We start from the raw sequence: 16,968 nt of genomic DNA on the forward strand, positions 1-16,968 counted from the left end.
CCATAGGGGTTTTAAGTGTGCCGCAGTTTCTGCGGTTTATTTCCGTTTGCATCCAGTGTTTAAAGATCTTAATTACTAATGGGGACCGATTCACAAGAACAGTTTTGTTCCGTTCCCATTTTAACAGACGCGTGCTAATTTTTATTCCATTCCTAACAAAAAATGTGTTTTGGAATGATGCTTAAAATCCCTTTTGTAACATACAGAACTGGATTAAGAGGAATGTTCCTTCATCTTGATTTGAATGTTCCTTCATGTTTTCTCAGTTAATGGGCACAGTATTTGATTGACTCCAGCATGGAAAGAGAACAGAAACTCAAGCAGTGAGTGGTTCTCAGCCCGTGGGGGCGCTTTAAACGCCTTTAGGAGGGGCACAATCATGTGGCATGGATCATGGGCAGGTGAAAGTTAAAATGTGCGCGGCCAACGTCATTGTCACGTTCCAGCGACAAAACAAAAGCACCCAACATGAAACACATGCCAGACTAACACCGCGATGACGAGAGGTGTTGACATCTGATCTCCGTGTTATTGTGGCCCTGGTGTCACCTTCGTTATATTTTTGAGGCAGAGGCATGGGGATTAGTGGTTGAGAACAACTACGCTTAAAGTCAAATTATAATATACCGTATAATTATTTGTAAATTACATATAATAAAAGCATGTTTTTTTTTAACTTACTATACTGTGTGATGTTAACAATATAACTTTTTTAATACAATTTCCTCTCCACAACGTTTGTCTCGATTGTGAGTGTAATCTGAATAACAAACTAATTTCAAACATGAGTTACAATAGATAATTTGATAGATTTAGCAGTTCACCCTTTTAAATATGTATCAAGATTGTAAACAAATTGCGCATATGGTATGCTGCATTTTCATTTCTGTGTGGAATTCATTATACAGGGTGACCCCCGTGAAATTCTATAAAACTTGATATTTTAAAAGTAAGGTTTATTCAAAACAGAAATGAATATGCAAAGGTAAAACAAGTTTGGGGTAAATGAATTGAAGTTCACAAGACATCTCCTGGAGCACCCTGCAGAGTCCTGCAGGGTTTCTGCAACCCCGGTCCTGAAGACTCGCCGCGCTCCGTCCATCCGCGTTTACCAATTTACACCCCCGATTCAAAATATTAATTGACTCGTTCCAAGCTGCACACGTCCGATGATTGCGAAACATGTTCGACGTGACGCAGTGTTAAGCAATTAACTCTCCGTTACGTGGAACAAGTTTGTACACTCACTGCGTTATCAATCTTGATTTGAATCGCGTCACGTGGGACGTGTTTAACAATCATTGGGCGCGTGCAGTGTGGAACGAGTTGGTTTGTATTTGAATTAGTAAATTGGTAAACGCGGAAAGACATCGCGGTGTGGATCGTAAGGACTGGGGTTTGGGAAACCCCGCATTAATATAATTAAACCTGAGCGATTTGAAACAAAGTAGAAACACGTGATGAAGTGTGATATTAATAAGGACTTGAGTTATTTACACTGGACAGTTTACTAAATTGCTTTTTTTCCCAAACAAAAAACTAAATTAGTCTAAAAATCCTCGCCAAGTCACGTTTCATGTTTAATGTCGCTCACTGGGGTAATGTTTGCGTGTATAAAGAATGCTTGCCAGCAACGCATGCATTCTTATTGATGTATTGCGTTTAACAGAGCCCATCGCTTAGATATGGAGTGCTTTTGTCAATTTCTTCTGGCAACCCAGCAGCATATGTTAAGTCTGACTGCTGATGGGAATTAGTATACAGTGTTCAGAATACATTTCCTAAAATTAGCTGGGTTAATCAAGTACATGTATAACCATCATTAGGGAAAACCCTATTCATCTTCTTGGTTTTTTCGGTAAAGTCACGTAGAATGGAAATAATAAAATAATAAAAATACAACATAATAAAATAATTATATATTTCCTTGTATTATTTTTATTACTTTATTATTTCCATTCTACGTGACTTTACCGAAAGAACCAAGAAGATGTATCAGTTTACCGAAATAGTAGACCGTTAGTCAACAATAATTTGTTCGATATTTGAAGGATGGTGGTAATTCTTTAACATCCATACATTTGAAATCAGGTTGAATGTGACTTTGCCCAGAACCGGTTAAGATAACGTAACTTGTCTTGGAAAGTCCTGTTTATATTTAACTGTGGCGACACTGCTGACCATGATAAGTATGAAAAAATAAGAATTAGTTTTACCCTTTCTGGCAATAAAACAGGTTTCTATGTGGTGCTTGGACATCTTAACACCTGCCTTATTTCCAGAAAGGGTAAAACTTGTGTTTTCATACAAAAAGCTCCCATTTTTCATGCGAACGAAGTTTGTTTGCTACGCGGATTATCCCGTTTAGCCAGTTTCTCGTGTATTTTACAAGGAGTGTGACAATTACATGCTGCTTTCAGTCACAATCGTACAATTTATTACAAATAAACCCGCCAAACAAGTGAAGACATGAAATGGCCTTAGAATGGCCGACCTTACGTTTCATAACAATATTGTAATGTAATAACTTTGTAATACAGTGATCATGAGCGTCGCTTTGGAGAATGTAACCAATTAGATGCGCAGATAATCGTCTCCTTCCTATTGAGTGGCGGTCTGTGGTTGTGTAGAACGATATCAGAGATGTTAAACAAGACATGTTACGTAGGTGTCATTGATGCGATATTGTTTTTTTTATAGAGAAGTTACAGAGACATGTAGATGTTTTATATATATAGCAGACTATGTCATCAGCCATGATCAGTCCACTGCTAGATCAAAGCCTTCCAGCCACCCTATCGTGTTTTTGTAGTTTGTTGTTGTTGTAAAATTCTCATCCCCGTGCCCCTACTGGGCATCTGTAAAAACGAGCTTTATAGCTCATCGGATTCCTCCAGGACACAACGATTATGCTGCCGAACAATCCACCCAGGAGTTGGAAGCGTGTCGACGTTGTCGCTGCATCCCCCCACGGTTTGTGCGGTGCCTGTGGCCACGGCGCGACTGTTGCGCCCCCTCGTGGCACGGGGCGGGTTCGCGTGAAGTCTTCTGCCTGCAGAAGACGAAACACGGCCACTCAGAACAGGTTTACAGATGATCAGCGATTATCCGGCTGCTTCCAACATTATCCGGCTGTGGTCCCAAACCAAACCGGAAAACCCGTTCCAAAGGCGATCTTCACCAGGTGCATGATAAATATAGATATTCAGGGTGCTTCAAAAAAATGTTAACACCCACCAACTGGTAAATCCCCTTTCACCAACCTGCTTTGAACCGCGTGATGAAGTACACTGCGGTCAACCGACCACCCCAGACCAACATGGCATGGGGGGGGAGGCCTTAATCCACCAATAAATTATCATTATTATACTTCTCCAATGTCTGGTATGTGAGCCTCACACGACAATGAGATCAGCGAAATTCGTAGCAACTTGTAATTGCAAGGTGCTTCAACATTTTTTTAAACACTTCTGAGAATTTGCAACAATACCACAAGCAATGTGCCTCTGGGCTCTAGAGACCATCTGGAGAAGATTCCATGAATGTGTTGACAATGATGGCGAACAAGTGGAGACTGACTTTTTGAAACTGTTAACATTACATTTGCTATGTTAGTGTATTATCCGTTCTTTCCATTAAAACGATAGTCCCATATAAGTGTTAGCATTTTTTTGAAGTAGCCTGTAGTTAGTACATTATACACTCCATACATGCGAGTTAAACGATGAAAATACTGCACGTATGTACATTATTTCGTGACTGATAACCGCGGTAATACAAATATAAAATATACACACTGCGATCCGGCGTTGTGTCATTCGGAGTTCCACCGGAGCACCGCTCTCAAAGGATGCATCGGTCCGGCGATCGTCAAACACCGTCGGTTGTAATCTAGATTTGAAGTTTTCGTGACTGCAGGGATTCATACTCTTTGGTTCTTTCAGTAAAGTCACGTAGATATAAACTAAATTAAATCACGAGGTTTCGATTGCAACACAAGCAATCATCAGGTGGGAAAACCACAGCAAGAGAATTGTTTGCTTAAGTGGGACATTTTTTTCTTGCTGTGGTTTTCCCACCTGATGATGATTGCTTGTGTTGCAATCGAAACGTCGTGATTTAAATTTAATTTATTTGATACCTACGTGACTTTACCGAAAGAACCAAATAGTACCGTCGGTTGTATTGAATCAAAGAACGCAGTGGTGCCACGTGCATCACAACATGCAGGACCTTCGAGATTGGAGTGGTCGGCACGGTACGTGCAAGTACTTTTTACAGGAGGATATTTATTTTTGTCTATTTGTATGTTTATGAAAATGTAAAATAGTAAACAAATATAAAACACAAAAAACTATGTCATACAAGAATGTGCAAAAATAAGCTATTTTTGAACATTTAATCGATTATTTGGCTGTCATAAATGTCCCCGTGCAAGCCACTTTGTTGAGCTATCATTTGTGATTGCCAGGTCGCTTCTGGAAAATAAGTGAATAGCTCGGTCGGCATTACCTGCTTAAATAAAAAAAAGCATGTTTAGTTTTTTTTGTATATTTTTAAGCGAGTTTCTGCCTTTCCTATTCGATACATTGCACACCCATCGTGTGTTTTTGTATTATTGCTGTAACATTGTGACTCCCTGTGCCCTTACTCGACATGCGTGAAAAAGCGCTTTATAGCTCATCGGATTCCTCCCGCGGTATAAACACCGATTCTCATTCTCATAGCGCGGCCCGTCCGCTACACGGGCAACGACCCCGTGGCGGCAGTCGCAAGAGTTGGCTGGCCATCGAGCGCCGCCGTCACGTCTCACGCGCCGAGTGAAAGGAAGAAACTGAAGATTAACCCCCCAAAAGACTCTACCGGGATTGTTACATCCCAATCATCGCGTTCTTGCAGCGAAAACTTCCGAATCAGAATGTGTTCGTGTGTCCTGGAGGAATCCGATGAGCTGTAAAGCTCTTTTTTTCACAGACGTCAAAGTCAGAAAGTTTCAACAAGAAACTATATATCTTTAAAAAAACACGATATGAGTGCAAAGTATAGGAAAGGTAAACAAATCGCTCAAACGAAGTAAACTAAAACTAAACTTTGTTTTTACTTGGGCAGGAACCCTCCTTGGACAAGAAGCCACGAGCGAATCGAAACGTCGATCCCAAAATGCGATTCGATTCGGGGGGAGGGGGTTGACCTAACCAACATGGCTGCCGGACGTCCGGCCCCACCCCCCACCATCCACCCCCACCCCCCACGCATTCTTTGGGTCTTTCGGTAAAGTCACGTGGAACAAAAACATACAAAGAAATATGACGTTTCGATCGCAACACAAGCAATCATCTTTTTTTTCTCCTGATGACGATTGCTTGTCTTGCGATGGAAACGTCTTAGTTTTTTTGTAAAAAAAAAATATTGTTCTCCGTGACTTTACCTTAAGACCCAAATAATATGAATTCCTGCTGTCTCGAGAGCTTTAAGTGAAGACCCACCCACGTGTTGTCAGAAGGATGCGCGTCATTTCCGGCACGGCCCACGTGATCCAAGCGTCTAGTTCCCACGTGACTCGCCGCTTGCTTCTTCACGTGACCGGCGCCCACGTGACTCGCGCAGCGTGGTGCGAAGGACGCGGCCCAGCGGCGGTGGCGGCTGCTCACACGGGGAGAGACACAGAGACACGGGGAGACACACAGAGACACAGAGAGAGACACGGGGAGACACGGAGACAGAGACACAGAGACACACAGAGGCACACGGGGAGACAGAGACACGGGGACAGAGACACACCCGGACACGGGGACACACAGACACCCGGGACAGAGATACACGGAGACAGACACAGCCGCCCAGACTCGTCCAGCTGTGTGAGACGGGGACACGCGCAGGGGAAGTGCGGCAGCGGCGCGGGGACAGAGACCCCCGGGGAGCGCTCAGAGCTGCGGGGAGAGCTGCGGGGAGAGCTGCTCACTCGGCGAGGACCGGAGTGAGGGTGAGGAGAGCCACGGTGAGGAGGGTGGTGAGGGTGAGGAGAGCCACTGTGAGGAAGGGGAGAGCCAGGGTGAGGAGGAGAGCCACGGTGAGGAGGGGGAGAGCCAGGGTGAGTGTGAGGAGGAGGGTGAGGAGACAGAGGGGAACCACCCCCGGGGCGAGGAGAGCCCGGGGGGGGGGGGACCTGGGTCGGGGTGAAGCCGCCCGAGTTTCCCTGCGGGTCCCCGCGGGGGCTGCAGGTCGGGGCAGGAAGTTCGATTTTGTTGATGTCAGCGGACTTTGTTGGGCTCAATATCATTGGCGCCCTTTGACGGCACAGATCTGATAGTTGTGTAGATGATCTTAGTTACAATCTTGTTGTTCTGTTTAATATGTCGCCACGCAAACAGGCGGAGGTGTTGCTCGTTATGCCCCCGGGGGTTGACGGCTCACGGGGGGATCAGCTGGTGGCTGCTCACGGGGCCAGCCTCGCCGTGGGATCCGTGGTGGCACCCACAAGCTGAGATGAGAACTTAAACCAAAAGTTAAATGTCAACTTGTATTTATTGAGCAATGATTGGAAGGATGTTATTAAACAGGTAAAACCATCACTGCTTTGTAGTGAATTTTGATTTAACGCTTTCGTGACTGCAGGGATTCATATTCTTGGTTGTTTGTGTTGCAGTCGTGAGAATTTTATTGTTTTATATTTTTTATTATTATATTGTTTCCCTTCTACGTGACTTTACCGCAAGAATATGCTTTGTAATAGTTGTCTATCATATCTGCCGGGTATTTTCCCGCATATACCCCGCAGAAATCGCGTTTTGTGTAAAACTAATTTCAGATAGCCCGAACCTCCATATACCCCGCATGCATTCATATCTTTCTTACCACGGCAACTCTCTCTCCCACTTCAGCAAAATTTTCTTGCTGTGGTTTTACCACCTGATGATGATTGCTTGTGTTGCAATCGAAACGTTGTGATTTTATTTATTTTATTTACTACTTACGTGACTTTACCGAAAGAACCAAAGAGTGAGTTTGTATTTTAGCGTTGCGGGAAAGGCCCCATTGAGCTATGTAGTTATTTTTTCAGAAGCGACCTGTTACAAATTATATCTCGACGAAGCCGCTTTTATCATCATCACCATCACGTGGCAATGTATAGCAGAGGCCAAATACTCTAAACGCATGATTCTAAATAAATAGGCGTCGGGGTCGGGATCCAAACCAAGTGTTCCTGCATTCCCGGCGATGGATGGAGATCACATCTCGCCCTGATCTTGGGGGTCGGAGGCATCGGTAGCGTAATGTATCCACAAACGAATAATGTAGTGTAAGCTTAATTTTACATACAATTTTTTTTGTTTTACAAAAGAACGGGTTAAATTTGTCGACGATCTCGGTACCAACTCAATTGTAACTCGGAATAACGCCAAATATGCTAAAGCGTAGGCTGCACGGGAATGTCCTCCTGGTCTCTGATGCTTTTTTTTAATGGGAGCATGCATCGAGTCATTGGTCTCAATTGTGGTTGGGTTGTGGTGGGCAGCAGTACAGGAAACTCGGTTGTACTGTAACTCTATGCTTCCCCTTTTTGCTCGCCACCTTCAGCAGCCCGCACTGACCATCGTGGTATCGATCTTCTATATAAGGAGTTAATCTGTATATCTCGAACACCTCAAGGTAGAAAGCTGAAATTTGGTACACAGGTAGTTTTTAGGACACAAACAACAGGAGAAAATCTGGGATTTTTTATTTTAAGGCCCCTAAATCTGGATTTTAAGTTTACCATAAACATGTTTATGTGAGGTTTCCTTTAGAAACCGTTCAAAATATAAGATTACGTTTTTTTTGTTTTGATAAAGCGTTAAACAGCAAATAAAATAAAAGCGAGCCATTGTTCTATCTTTTATTGTTTTTGAGATATTTCGGATTCTAGCGGTTGTGAACGCTGCACCGTGTCCCACTGTCCAGGCTTCAGTTGCATGAAACGACTCGAGTGCAACATTTGTGTTGCTCGCGTTTAAAGCCGTTTCGGTTTCGGGGCCTTATCTTTAGTGGAGTTTAGTACGACTGGCTATTTGCGCTGTTTTATTTAACTTAACGATGCGAGCAGGATTAACGTATGCATTATGTATTCGGCACGTTTATTATTGAGGCATCGACAAAGGGATGTAAATTATATTTCAGTCTTCACGACCAAAAAAAGTAAGACATACGCAATGTGATGGGGTAAGCCAATGGTGGGTAATGGATTTCGCCAGTAAGTGGAGATTTATTCCCTAAAGCCACAAAGAATCCTCCACGGATGTAATGGGATACATTCAATGCCCATCTGGCTCCTTAAAAAAAATGACAGTACTCTGATAGCAAAGATTATAATCGGCACTGACGAGCGTGGTGAAGTTATTATCAAACAACCCCAGTCACCATTGAGGCATAAGGAGGCCTTAATGATGCAGCAGTTTATTGACAATGGGCTGTCAGCTATTATTACTTGATTACAGAAATATAAGCCTCAAGGTATTTTGTATTAATACATGTTCGATTTAAGATTTACTTGCGCCATTCCTTAAACGGCCATCATTTTTCTTAGTTGCAAGCATTGCGCTCCTATCATTAACACGCTCTCGTATCTCGCTTGTGGGGTGACGATGATGGTTGTTACTTTTTATATTCAATATTCCATGTTTCTGCTGTGAAGTCAGGTCATTCGCTTTCAAATGAAATGGAAGTTTCTGAAATTCAGTTTGTTCAGTTTACCTTTTTTTTGTAGAGATATATTCTAATTTATAATACCCAAGTGACATTATTTAGGATATTGCTAATTGATGGTATGGTTTACTTATTATACCTCTACACAATATGACAATTCACTGCATTAAGCCTTAATGTATTATTAAGGATTAAGAATTTTTTTATAATTTAATTGCCTTTTAAACTCTGATTCCATTTTTATTATTTTCCAGCAGTAGCTGCTGGGTAAAAGCCAATTTGTGTCTGTATGTAGCTTCACTTTAATCAGCTAATGCAAAACAAATATCCACCAATGACAAGCACATTGTGTCCAGTCAACTGTAACACAAATTGACGTCAATCAGTGCTCGCCAACATAATTAGCATCATTTATGTATAACTTTCGAAGAAGAACAAATGTAAAAGAATGTCCAGTTGATTGCCTCTTATCCACGACTGTATTCTGAAGTTCCTAATATCCGTGGGGTCTGTACAGTCTGCATTGTGTTCCGTTGACTGGGGATTGACATCGCTGTTCGTTTGATTTTGAGAATTCGGGGAAAGGCGCCAGATTGGCGCCTGTATTCATCCTGTGGCATCCATGGGAGGATTTTTCTGTGGATATTGGAAATAAAAGTCTGCTTACTCAGGAATTGCAATGTTACCCACACTCACCTTGAGTAGTGGAGTTGTATTGAATTTCACTTTCGATAGACTGACCGATACAATTGTTGTGAGAGGTTTATGCAGGTTGTTATATAATGTAATGAGCGATCCTTTGTCAATCCACTGCTGGATGAAGGCCTCCCCAAGCTGTGTAATAGTCATGCGGTTGTTTGACCATTAATTAACCACTCTAAAATATTTGTATTCCACTCTGTTCTGAATGAAGAGTTTGTGCATTGATTTATTTTATTGTCTTAAATTTGATATAAAAAATATGTTTTGACTGCCTTCCTTGGCAGTGTGTTTTTCACATGGACTGCATTTTATATAATGTATAATTAAACTACGGTAAAGACCAATTTGTGCCTGTCCTTTGACATGTTGTATATATTAATAGAGTAACTCTTTATTTACATATAAAGGCCAAACCTTTATTTCGTATTCATTAACTTGCATTCTCTTTGGTTCCACCCTCCCGATCCCATTCTCTTTTGCTAGGTTCAAACACCGAACATAATATGGAAGCATCATCGCTGGCTGTCTGAAAGATGCTGACTTCTTCTCATGTCACCATGGAGGAATTATTGACAGAAACACAAAGGGGACTTGGAATAGAGTGTGCCCAGCTGGCAGTGGGGGAAGGGAGCCGGATAACTGCGTTGGTGCCAGACGATTGGATCTCGAGCCTGAGCGAAGGGGGTACGCTACCGCCCTCTTGTCCCAAGCCTGATGGGCTGACGGCCTCAGAGGTCAGTACCCTTCTGCAGAAGTCTGTGCACCGGCTCCCGGATGGTTGGACCAAAGTGTCTATACAAGTGGTTGTCAAGAGCTGTCTCGATTACAGAATATCCTGCATCAGGTGTGTCAAGGACTGCTTCTCAGGATTTGATGGCAAATCCCCTCCAGAATCTTTCCTGCATTTCATGCAAGGCGTCTGTCATGATAACTTCAGGAATCAGTGGACAAAAGCCTTTGAGAAGTACGCCGCTCCCTACCGCTCTGCCACGGAAAGCAAAAAGCCACGAGCCGCTCTGACAGCAATCAAGCACGCACTCCAAGAGCTCCATGGCTTTAGTTGTGTTCCTGTAACTTCTGAAAGCAAATACTCGGTTCTGTGTATTAAAGCTGCTCACATGCACAGCTACCCACCACAGGGCATTAGCGTGCTGAAAGCCAAAGCCCTGGTCGAAACTTCTGACCTTCTCTTTGTTATCAGTTCATTTCTAGAGCACAGCCTTCATAGCGTGGTTACATTCAGCCCGGCGAAGCTTGCCAACAGTCACGCCAAGGTGCTGTTTGTGATATACCAGGTTCTGCAGGCCATGGCGCTCTGCCACAGTAGAGGCCTGACTTGCGGCGCCCTTTCCCTGCACGACCTTGCCATTGACGAAAGGCTGCGAGTGCAGTTGAACCCACGGTTACCCGACTACGAGAAGTGCAAATCTGGGCATCGCAAAAATAAAGCAGGAGAGATGCCGGAGTCTGTAATGGAGGAGGTCGTTGGGCACAAAGAGTCAGAAAGTATGGAGGAACAAAGACTCTGTGAGTCATGTAAGAAATGGTTAGCTACTGCTGTCACAGACTGGGTCCACGGGAAGAAGAGCAACTTTAGCTATCTCATGGAGCTGAATCGCCTTGCTGGGCGCAGACTGGGAGACCCAAACTACCACCCTGTGCTTCCGTGGGTGGTGGATTTCACCGTGCCATTTGGAAAACTACGCGACATGACCAAATCTAAATTTCGGCTGAACAAAGGCGATGGCCAACTGGACTTTACCTACCAGATGAACAAGGAAGCTCCCGTTACCATGGGAGGAGGGCACATGGAGCACCTTCACGTCCCCCATCACATTACCGACGTCCTGTCTGACATCACGTATTACGTGTACAAAGCCAGGCGGACACCCAGGGAGGTCTTGTGCAGACACGTGAGGTCAAAATGGGAGCCCAACGAGTATCCGGCCAGCATGGATCGCCTGCAGAGTTGGACACCGGACGAGTGCATCCCAGAGTTTTACACCGACCCAGACATTTTCTGCTCGATCCACGCGGACATGCCGGACCTGGAGATCCCGGCCTGGTGTGGCTCGTACAATGACTTTATTGAGAAGCACCGGCGACTCCTGGAGAGTCCCAAGGTTTCGGAGAACCTTCACCACTGGGTCGACCTTACATTTGGCTACAAACTATCAGGAAAAGAGGCAATCAAAGCCAAAAACGTTTGTCTTCACTTGGTGGACAACCACACCCATCTAGCAAACTTTGGTGTTGTTCAACTCTTTGACTTCCCGCACCCTCAAAGAATGAGCCCTCGTGGTGAGTCCATTCAGGATCCACCGTACATTACGCAGTCACACTCATATGCTGGCCATGTCGTTAAGGACGCTGTAATTATTGAAAGCCATCAAATTCCTGACTTGGACGTCCCTGATGTTGGAATTGAAGGCTTGGACTGTAAAAGTGACTTCTTTGCTGCAACATCTTCCGCACTTCCAGATGAGGACGACGGCAGTCTGGAACATGCAGCGGAGGCACTGGATGCTCTGGAAGACGCAAAACGCACCGATAGTCGAGCGGCCATCTCATCCATGGCGACACCGAGCAGCAGCAGCAGCAGCGTTTCTCTACTGCAGCTGGAACCAATGTTGATGGGACTCATGAGCACTTGGAAAGTAAAACCGCAGCTCTCTGAAGGTCAGGAGCTCAGCAGTGCAAAGATAATTCTACCAGAAGATTTTAATCCACTCCAGAATTTGGAGAGGTTGGAGGCATTCTATAAATTCACAAGCGCCACGGGACATTGTCAGCTTGAAAGGACAGAGGTGTCACAAAATGCTTCAGACATTGCCTTCCCTGACTTGCTGCAAAGGGACATGCAGGCGTTGGGTGTGCTGATTGCAGAAATATTTTTCGCCCCCAAACTTAGAACGTTGACGGTAGAAGCAACTCTTGTGGATCGGTTCAAAGCGGTGAGGAAACTCTGCAAGTCTCACAAGAATGCTCTACCACTTCCATTGCAGCATGCTGTGGAGGTCTTACTGCAGTTGGACAAGGATATTTTTGTGGAGGATGTTGGGCAGAGCGTGTGCAGCGCTGGAAGCCTTTTCAATTACCCCATGATTCAGTCGGGTCTGCCGCCACCATCGGCGTTGCAGCTCATCAGCCCTCACGCGGACATCATTCCATTCCCCGCGTATTTTCCGGACCTGTACGGTTTCGTCGTGCGCTTTTACAGGGTGACGGAGAGCGGCGATCAGAGCGCCCTGAGGGAATTTATCGTGGAGCTCTCCGAGGACCTTCCAAAACTCCTTGGTAACCTCACGTCGGAGGGAATGGAGATTCTCCTGCCGTTCCTGCTGTCACTCATGTCTGACAAGGTTGTGGCGGTGCGAGCGATTCAGCACCTCTTTGAGTCGGTGGCCAAGGCGCTGGGGCAGCGGAATGCCAACAGGTTCCTGCTGAAGCCTCTCATCGGCGTGTACGAGAGCGACTGGTCGGGCCAGGAGCGGCGCAGCATGTACGAGGAGGCGTTTGTGCTCAACCTCATCGCCTGCCTGGGCCTGCCGCAGTTCCTACACTCGATCCTGAGCCACATTGTCCACGTGGTGGCCGGCTTCGAGAGCAAGGTCTGCGCCGAGGACGAGGACGCCACCGCTGCCGCTGCCGCCGCGGGCAGCCCTGCACGCCAGGTGTGTGGCGGCGCTCGTGCACGATGCCGCGCGGCCTCCGCCACTGGCTGTTTGTTTCTGTGCGTGTACACTTGCGCTGCCTCTGTTTGTCAATCCGATATTATAAGAGGCCACTGGAGCTATGGCACTTTTTAATCATCTTGGATTGAACACTCGTTTCTTAGTCCGGTTGGCTACGGACAAGAGCCTTTTCACGCTTTTGGGTCGTCGGTGGGGGGGGGTGTTATTTGACCATGCTTTACCACCGCTGGTCAATGTGGGTTGGTGGAGGCAGGGAGCACAGGCATGGGGGGAGCATAGTATAGTACAACAATAGATTTTGCTGCCCACACATTCGTACCGTGTCTTCTGTACGCAGTATATCCTTTGCCGGTGACTTGTTTACATACCATATGTTCACAAGAATAAAGTTAACCTTGTGTTGTATATTTTCAGGTATTCGCATGAAAAAACACACAACACAGAGCCGTGTTGTTTTTTTTCTATCGAGTGAATACTTTCTTTTGACTTCCGTTTACATCCTCTTCTTAGGTATTCCCGAGACTAAATATTTGGCCGTATACAGTACCAAAGGAAATTCCGTCTCATGGAAGTTTACGTAGAAAGCATACCCTCTCCGTTTTTTTCAGCTCATCAAATCAAATTGTATGCCTAAGTTTCTGAGAAATGTCACCCACTCCTCCAGTGGTATAATACAGTGTGCTTAAACACTTTTTTTAACACTTATATGGGACTTTCGTTTTTAATGTATGAAGAACGGATAATACACTGTAACATGATAACAAATGTATATTAATACCTCCAAAAAGTCAGTCTGCACTTGTTCACCATCATTGTCAACACGTGCCTGGAATCTTCTCCAGGTGGTCTCCAGAACCGGACGCACATTTCTTGTGGTATTGTTGCAAATTCTCAGTGTTATAAAATGTTGATGCACCTTGCAATTACAAGTTGCTACGAATTTCGCTGATTTCATGGTCGTGTGAGGCTCACATACCAGACATTGTAGCAGCATAATCATAATGTACAGCCCTTTGCCAATTCATTGGTGGATGAAGGCCCCCCCATGCCATGATGGTCAGGGGTGGTCGGTTGACCGTACTTCATTCTGCGGGTCAAAGCAGGTTGGTGTACTAATAACCGAACTCTCCTTATGCCCCACAGCAGTAGAACGTATAATAATAATCACCCCATTGAGATAATCGTGATTTACAAACGTGTAGAAATCAACACAAATTGCCTGCTCACTCGAGTACTATAACTTCTGTCTTATATCCAGTACTGTCTCCGCTGTCGTGCCGGTTTAAAAAAAATGTTTGTTATGTAAAGAAAAAAGTTTTTCTGTCGGCATATCTGACTTGTTGAGCAAGATTCTGAGCATAATAGAAGTGGAATTTGTTCAATGGCTCCGTCGTGATATCAGTTTTACATATTGAAGGTAAACTCCAGCTTATAAGACCCATTCATTTTTTTGGAACGTGCTATTCGCAACATTTGTTTTTAATAACGCTGTTTACAGTGTAATGGTAAATTTAATCCTGTACAGGGGCTCCTCTACTTACGAACATTGATCTTACAAACTTTCAGAGATACGAAAACACCTGCCGTTATTTCCAGTTGAAGCTGTTCCCGATGCTGTTGCCTGTTGCAAGTTGATTTATGATGAGAAGAAAAGAGCAACTGTGCAGACATCTCTTGGTAAGTTTTTCAAGAGACTAGAGAGAAAATACGAGCACCAAAGTAAATTAGCATCTACAGCTACAGAAGATTAAGAACCAGTGGCATCTATATCTATAGGAAATTATACAACTTTTAAAGCCATTCTCTGTACAACATGTTTGGAATCGACAGGAGTAAAATTAGACTTAAGAACAAATCGACTTACAAAAACCGACCTCTGCAACCTAACTCGTTTGTAAGTAGAGGAGTCCCTGTACCCATCGGGGCCCATGCAACTGCTGTATTGGAAAGCTGCTGCATGGGCCGGTCGACCAGCCCGTGGGGGAACACTTTCGTGTGGGGCGGGAGACTGGAGTGTGAAGAAAACGATAAGATGGCAGGAAGATGACAAACCATTGGCAAAGGTCATAAGCTACTCCATGCGCAAGGCCATCGCAGCTGCTTGTGGCCCAGCCCTGGGGTGTTCGGCACATCATGGCTCCTCCGTGTTTGAACCCAAGCAATTGAACTCACTGCCAAAGTATCGTGGGTACCGCGTGTGATGGTGCAGTCCTTGTTGATTTTTCCTATTCGCACAGCAGAAGAGAGGGACTATCCGGTATCGCAACCACATAAAGCGCTCTTTTTTTCATGGTGAATTCGTATCTAAAAATTAATCGCGACACATTTTCACGCGGAACAAATTTTGCTGTCTGTCGGACACAACTCCCCAATTAAATTGAATAACCCTCCGATAACAGTGTGCACTTTTCAGGAGATGATCTGAGTGCAAGCGTTGCTTGTCGTGTGGGATGCACGTTTGCCGTGATCAACTTGAGATCGCTTTTGATGGTTTATTTTACGCGACTAGAAAACGTGTGTTTATGTTTGTATGAATATATTCGCGAAGTTACTCGCATGCAGAACTATTGTGATTGCTCTGCTTTTAGTCTGACTTGTCTGTGGTTTGGCAGATATCACTTTTTTTCCCCCTTATCTGCAGGAACATGTGGGTAACAGGGAAGGTGTAGTTTTGTAATACACTGAAAAAAAAAGTATTTTTGTGATACTTTTTTTGCGTTCTTGATTAGCTACAACTTAGATCATCACACCCATGTACCATCCATTAAAATTTAAAGAAAAGAGTGCGCGCTCACAATGCACACAGCGGTCACGTTTTCACACATTGCACCACATTGCCCGACATGTCAGTGTTAACCTCACTCCTACCCAGACATTCGCTGTAATCCAACCTCTCTTGTAAAAGGCAGACAAAACGGATACTCTCGGCCTTGACATTCAGTACAGTGCACAACAAGCCGAATGGGTTTTTTTTTGGCTGATTTCAAAAGGTGTTATCTCACTGTGACATTAAACCCCATGGTTAACCTCAATCATTGCTTTTACAACTCTACACATGATGGAGACTCATTAGACTCCGGTGGTAACATTTGCTCTTTGTTAACGCATAGAATGCATCGGTCTACAGCCAGCCTGACCACTGACGACATCTGACACTACCGTCCTCTGTGGGTTTGTGCTGCAGCAAAGGCGTTAGCCCCCCGATCTCACCCGTCATTTCCAGCTCTTTTCGTATATCACATGATTCCCTTGACAGACTGTTGGGGCAAGTTCTGATCCCGAGAACCTATGAAGGCCGGGAAGGCACACAAGAGGGTGGGTGGCCAGCAGCACGCCCAGGCCACCTTTGTCTCCCCAGCACTGATGTTTACACACCGCACCAGATACTAGTTTAAGGCTGAGTCAACCTAAGGGAGGCCCAGGACAGGTAAAAAAATTTGCACTATTTTTGGTCATGAGCGGGAATCGAACTTGGGTTGTTGGGTTCATTGTAGAGTGCACAAACCTCTGCACCACCGCTCCCCAACCTTTCTCTGCTGTAAGCAATGGTAAAAAAACCCTGTTATTAATTTAAATTCACCAGTTATTCATTGTACAAGTTCACTGAAGCAGCAAGTTTATACCAACATTTTTCAATATTTATTCATGTGAACAAAAACATAGTGAAGCAAATACCAAGCTGAACCCTCGTAGCTGCTTTCAAGGCTCCGTGGAGGTTTCAGCAGTGGCCCACGAAGAGCTATGCAGGAGCCACAACACCCTCTGTGATTGTGGATGGAGGGCGTGCACCATGCACTTGGCAGTGCGTGCGCAAAGGGGAACACACCAGACAGGTTGGGGTGCTGGTTATAAAAGTATGACTGATACGGGGGTGACCTTTGCTGGTTCG

General features: G+C 44.7%; 1 protein-coding gene and 1 long non-coding RNA gene across 6 annotated transcripts in view; one reads left to right on the top strand and one right to left on the bottom strand.

The window, feature by feature from the left end:
- Positions 1 to 2,414: 2,414 nt before the first annotated feature.
- On the bottom strand, positions 2,415 to 6,195 carry LOC144719723 (uncharacterized). Its single transcript, XR_013585663.1, has 2 exons — positions 5,487 to 6,195; positions 2,415 to 3,052 (listed from the first exon to the last, which is right to left on the bottom strand). It is a non-coding gene; the product is annotated as an uncharacterized LOC144719723 (long non-coding RNA).
- WDR81 (WD repeat domain 81) overlaps positions 5,514 to 16,968 on the top strand; it is a 35,016-nt gene continuing 23,561 nt past the window's right edge. The window contains exons 1-3 of one of the 5 annotated variants that reach the window (XM_078595874.1): positions 5,514 to 5,998; positions 9,868 to 11,685; positions 11,866 to 13,058. In XM_078595874.1, the coding sequence (XP_078452000.1) occupies positions 9,918 to 11,685; positions 11,866 to 13,058 (2,961 nt within the window). In that variant the 5' untranslated portion in view covers positions 5,514 to 5,998; positions 9,868 to 9,917. The other 4 variants (XM_078595870.1, XM_078595871.1, XM_078595872.1 and 1 more) reach the window with 4 other exon arrangements.

This window comes from Lampetra planeri, chromosome 7 (assembly GCF_965212315.1).
Source record: "Lampetra planeri chromosome 7, kcLamPlan1.2.h2, whole genome shotgun sequence".
NCBI lineage: Eukaryota > Metazoa > Chordata > Hyperoartia > Petromyzontiformes > Petromyzontidae > Lampetra > Lampetra planeri.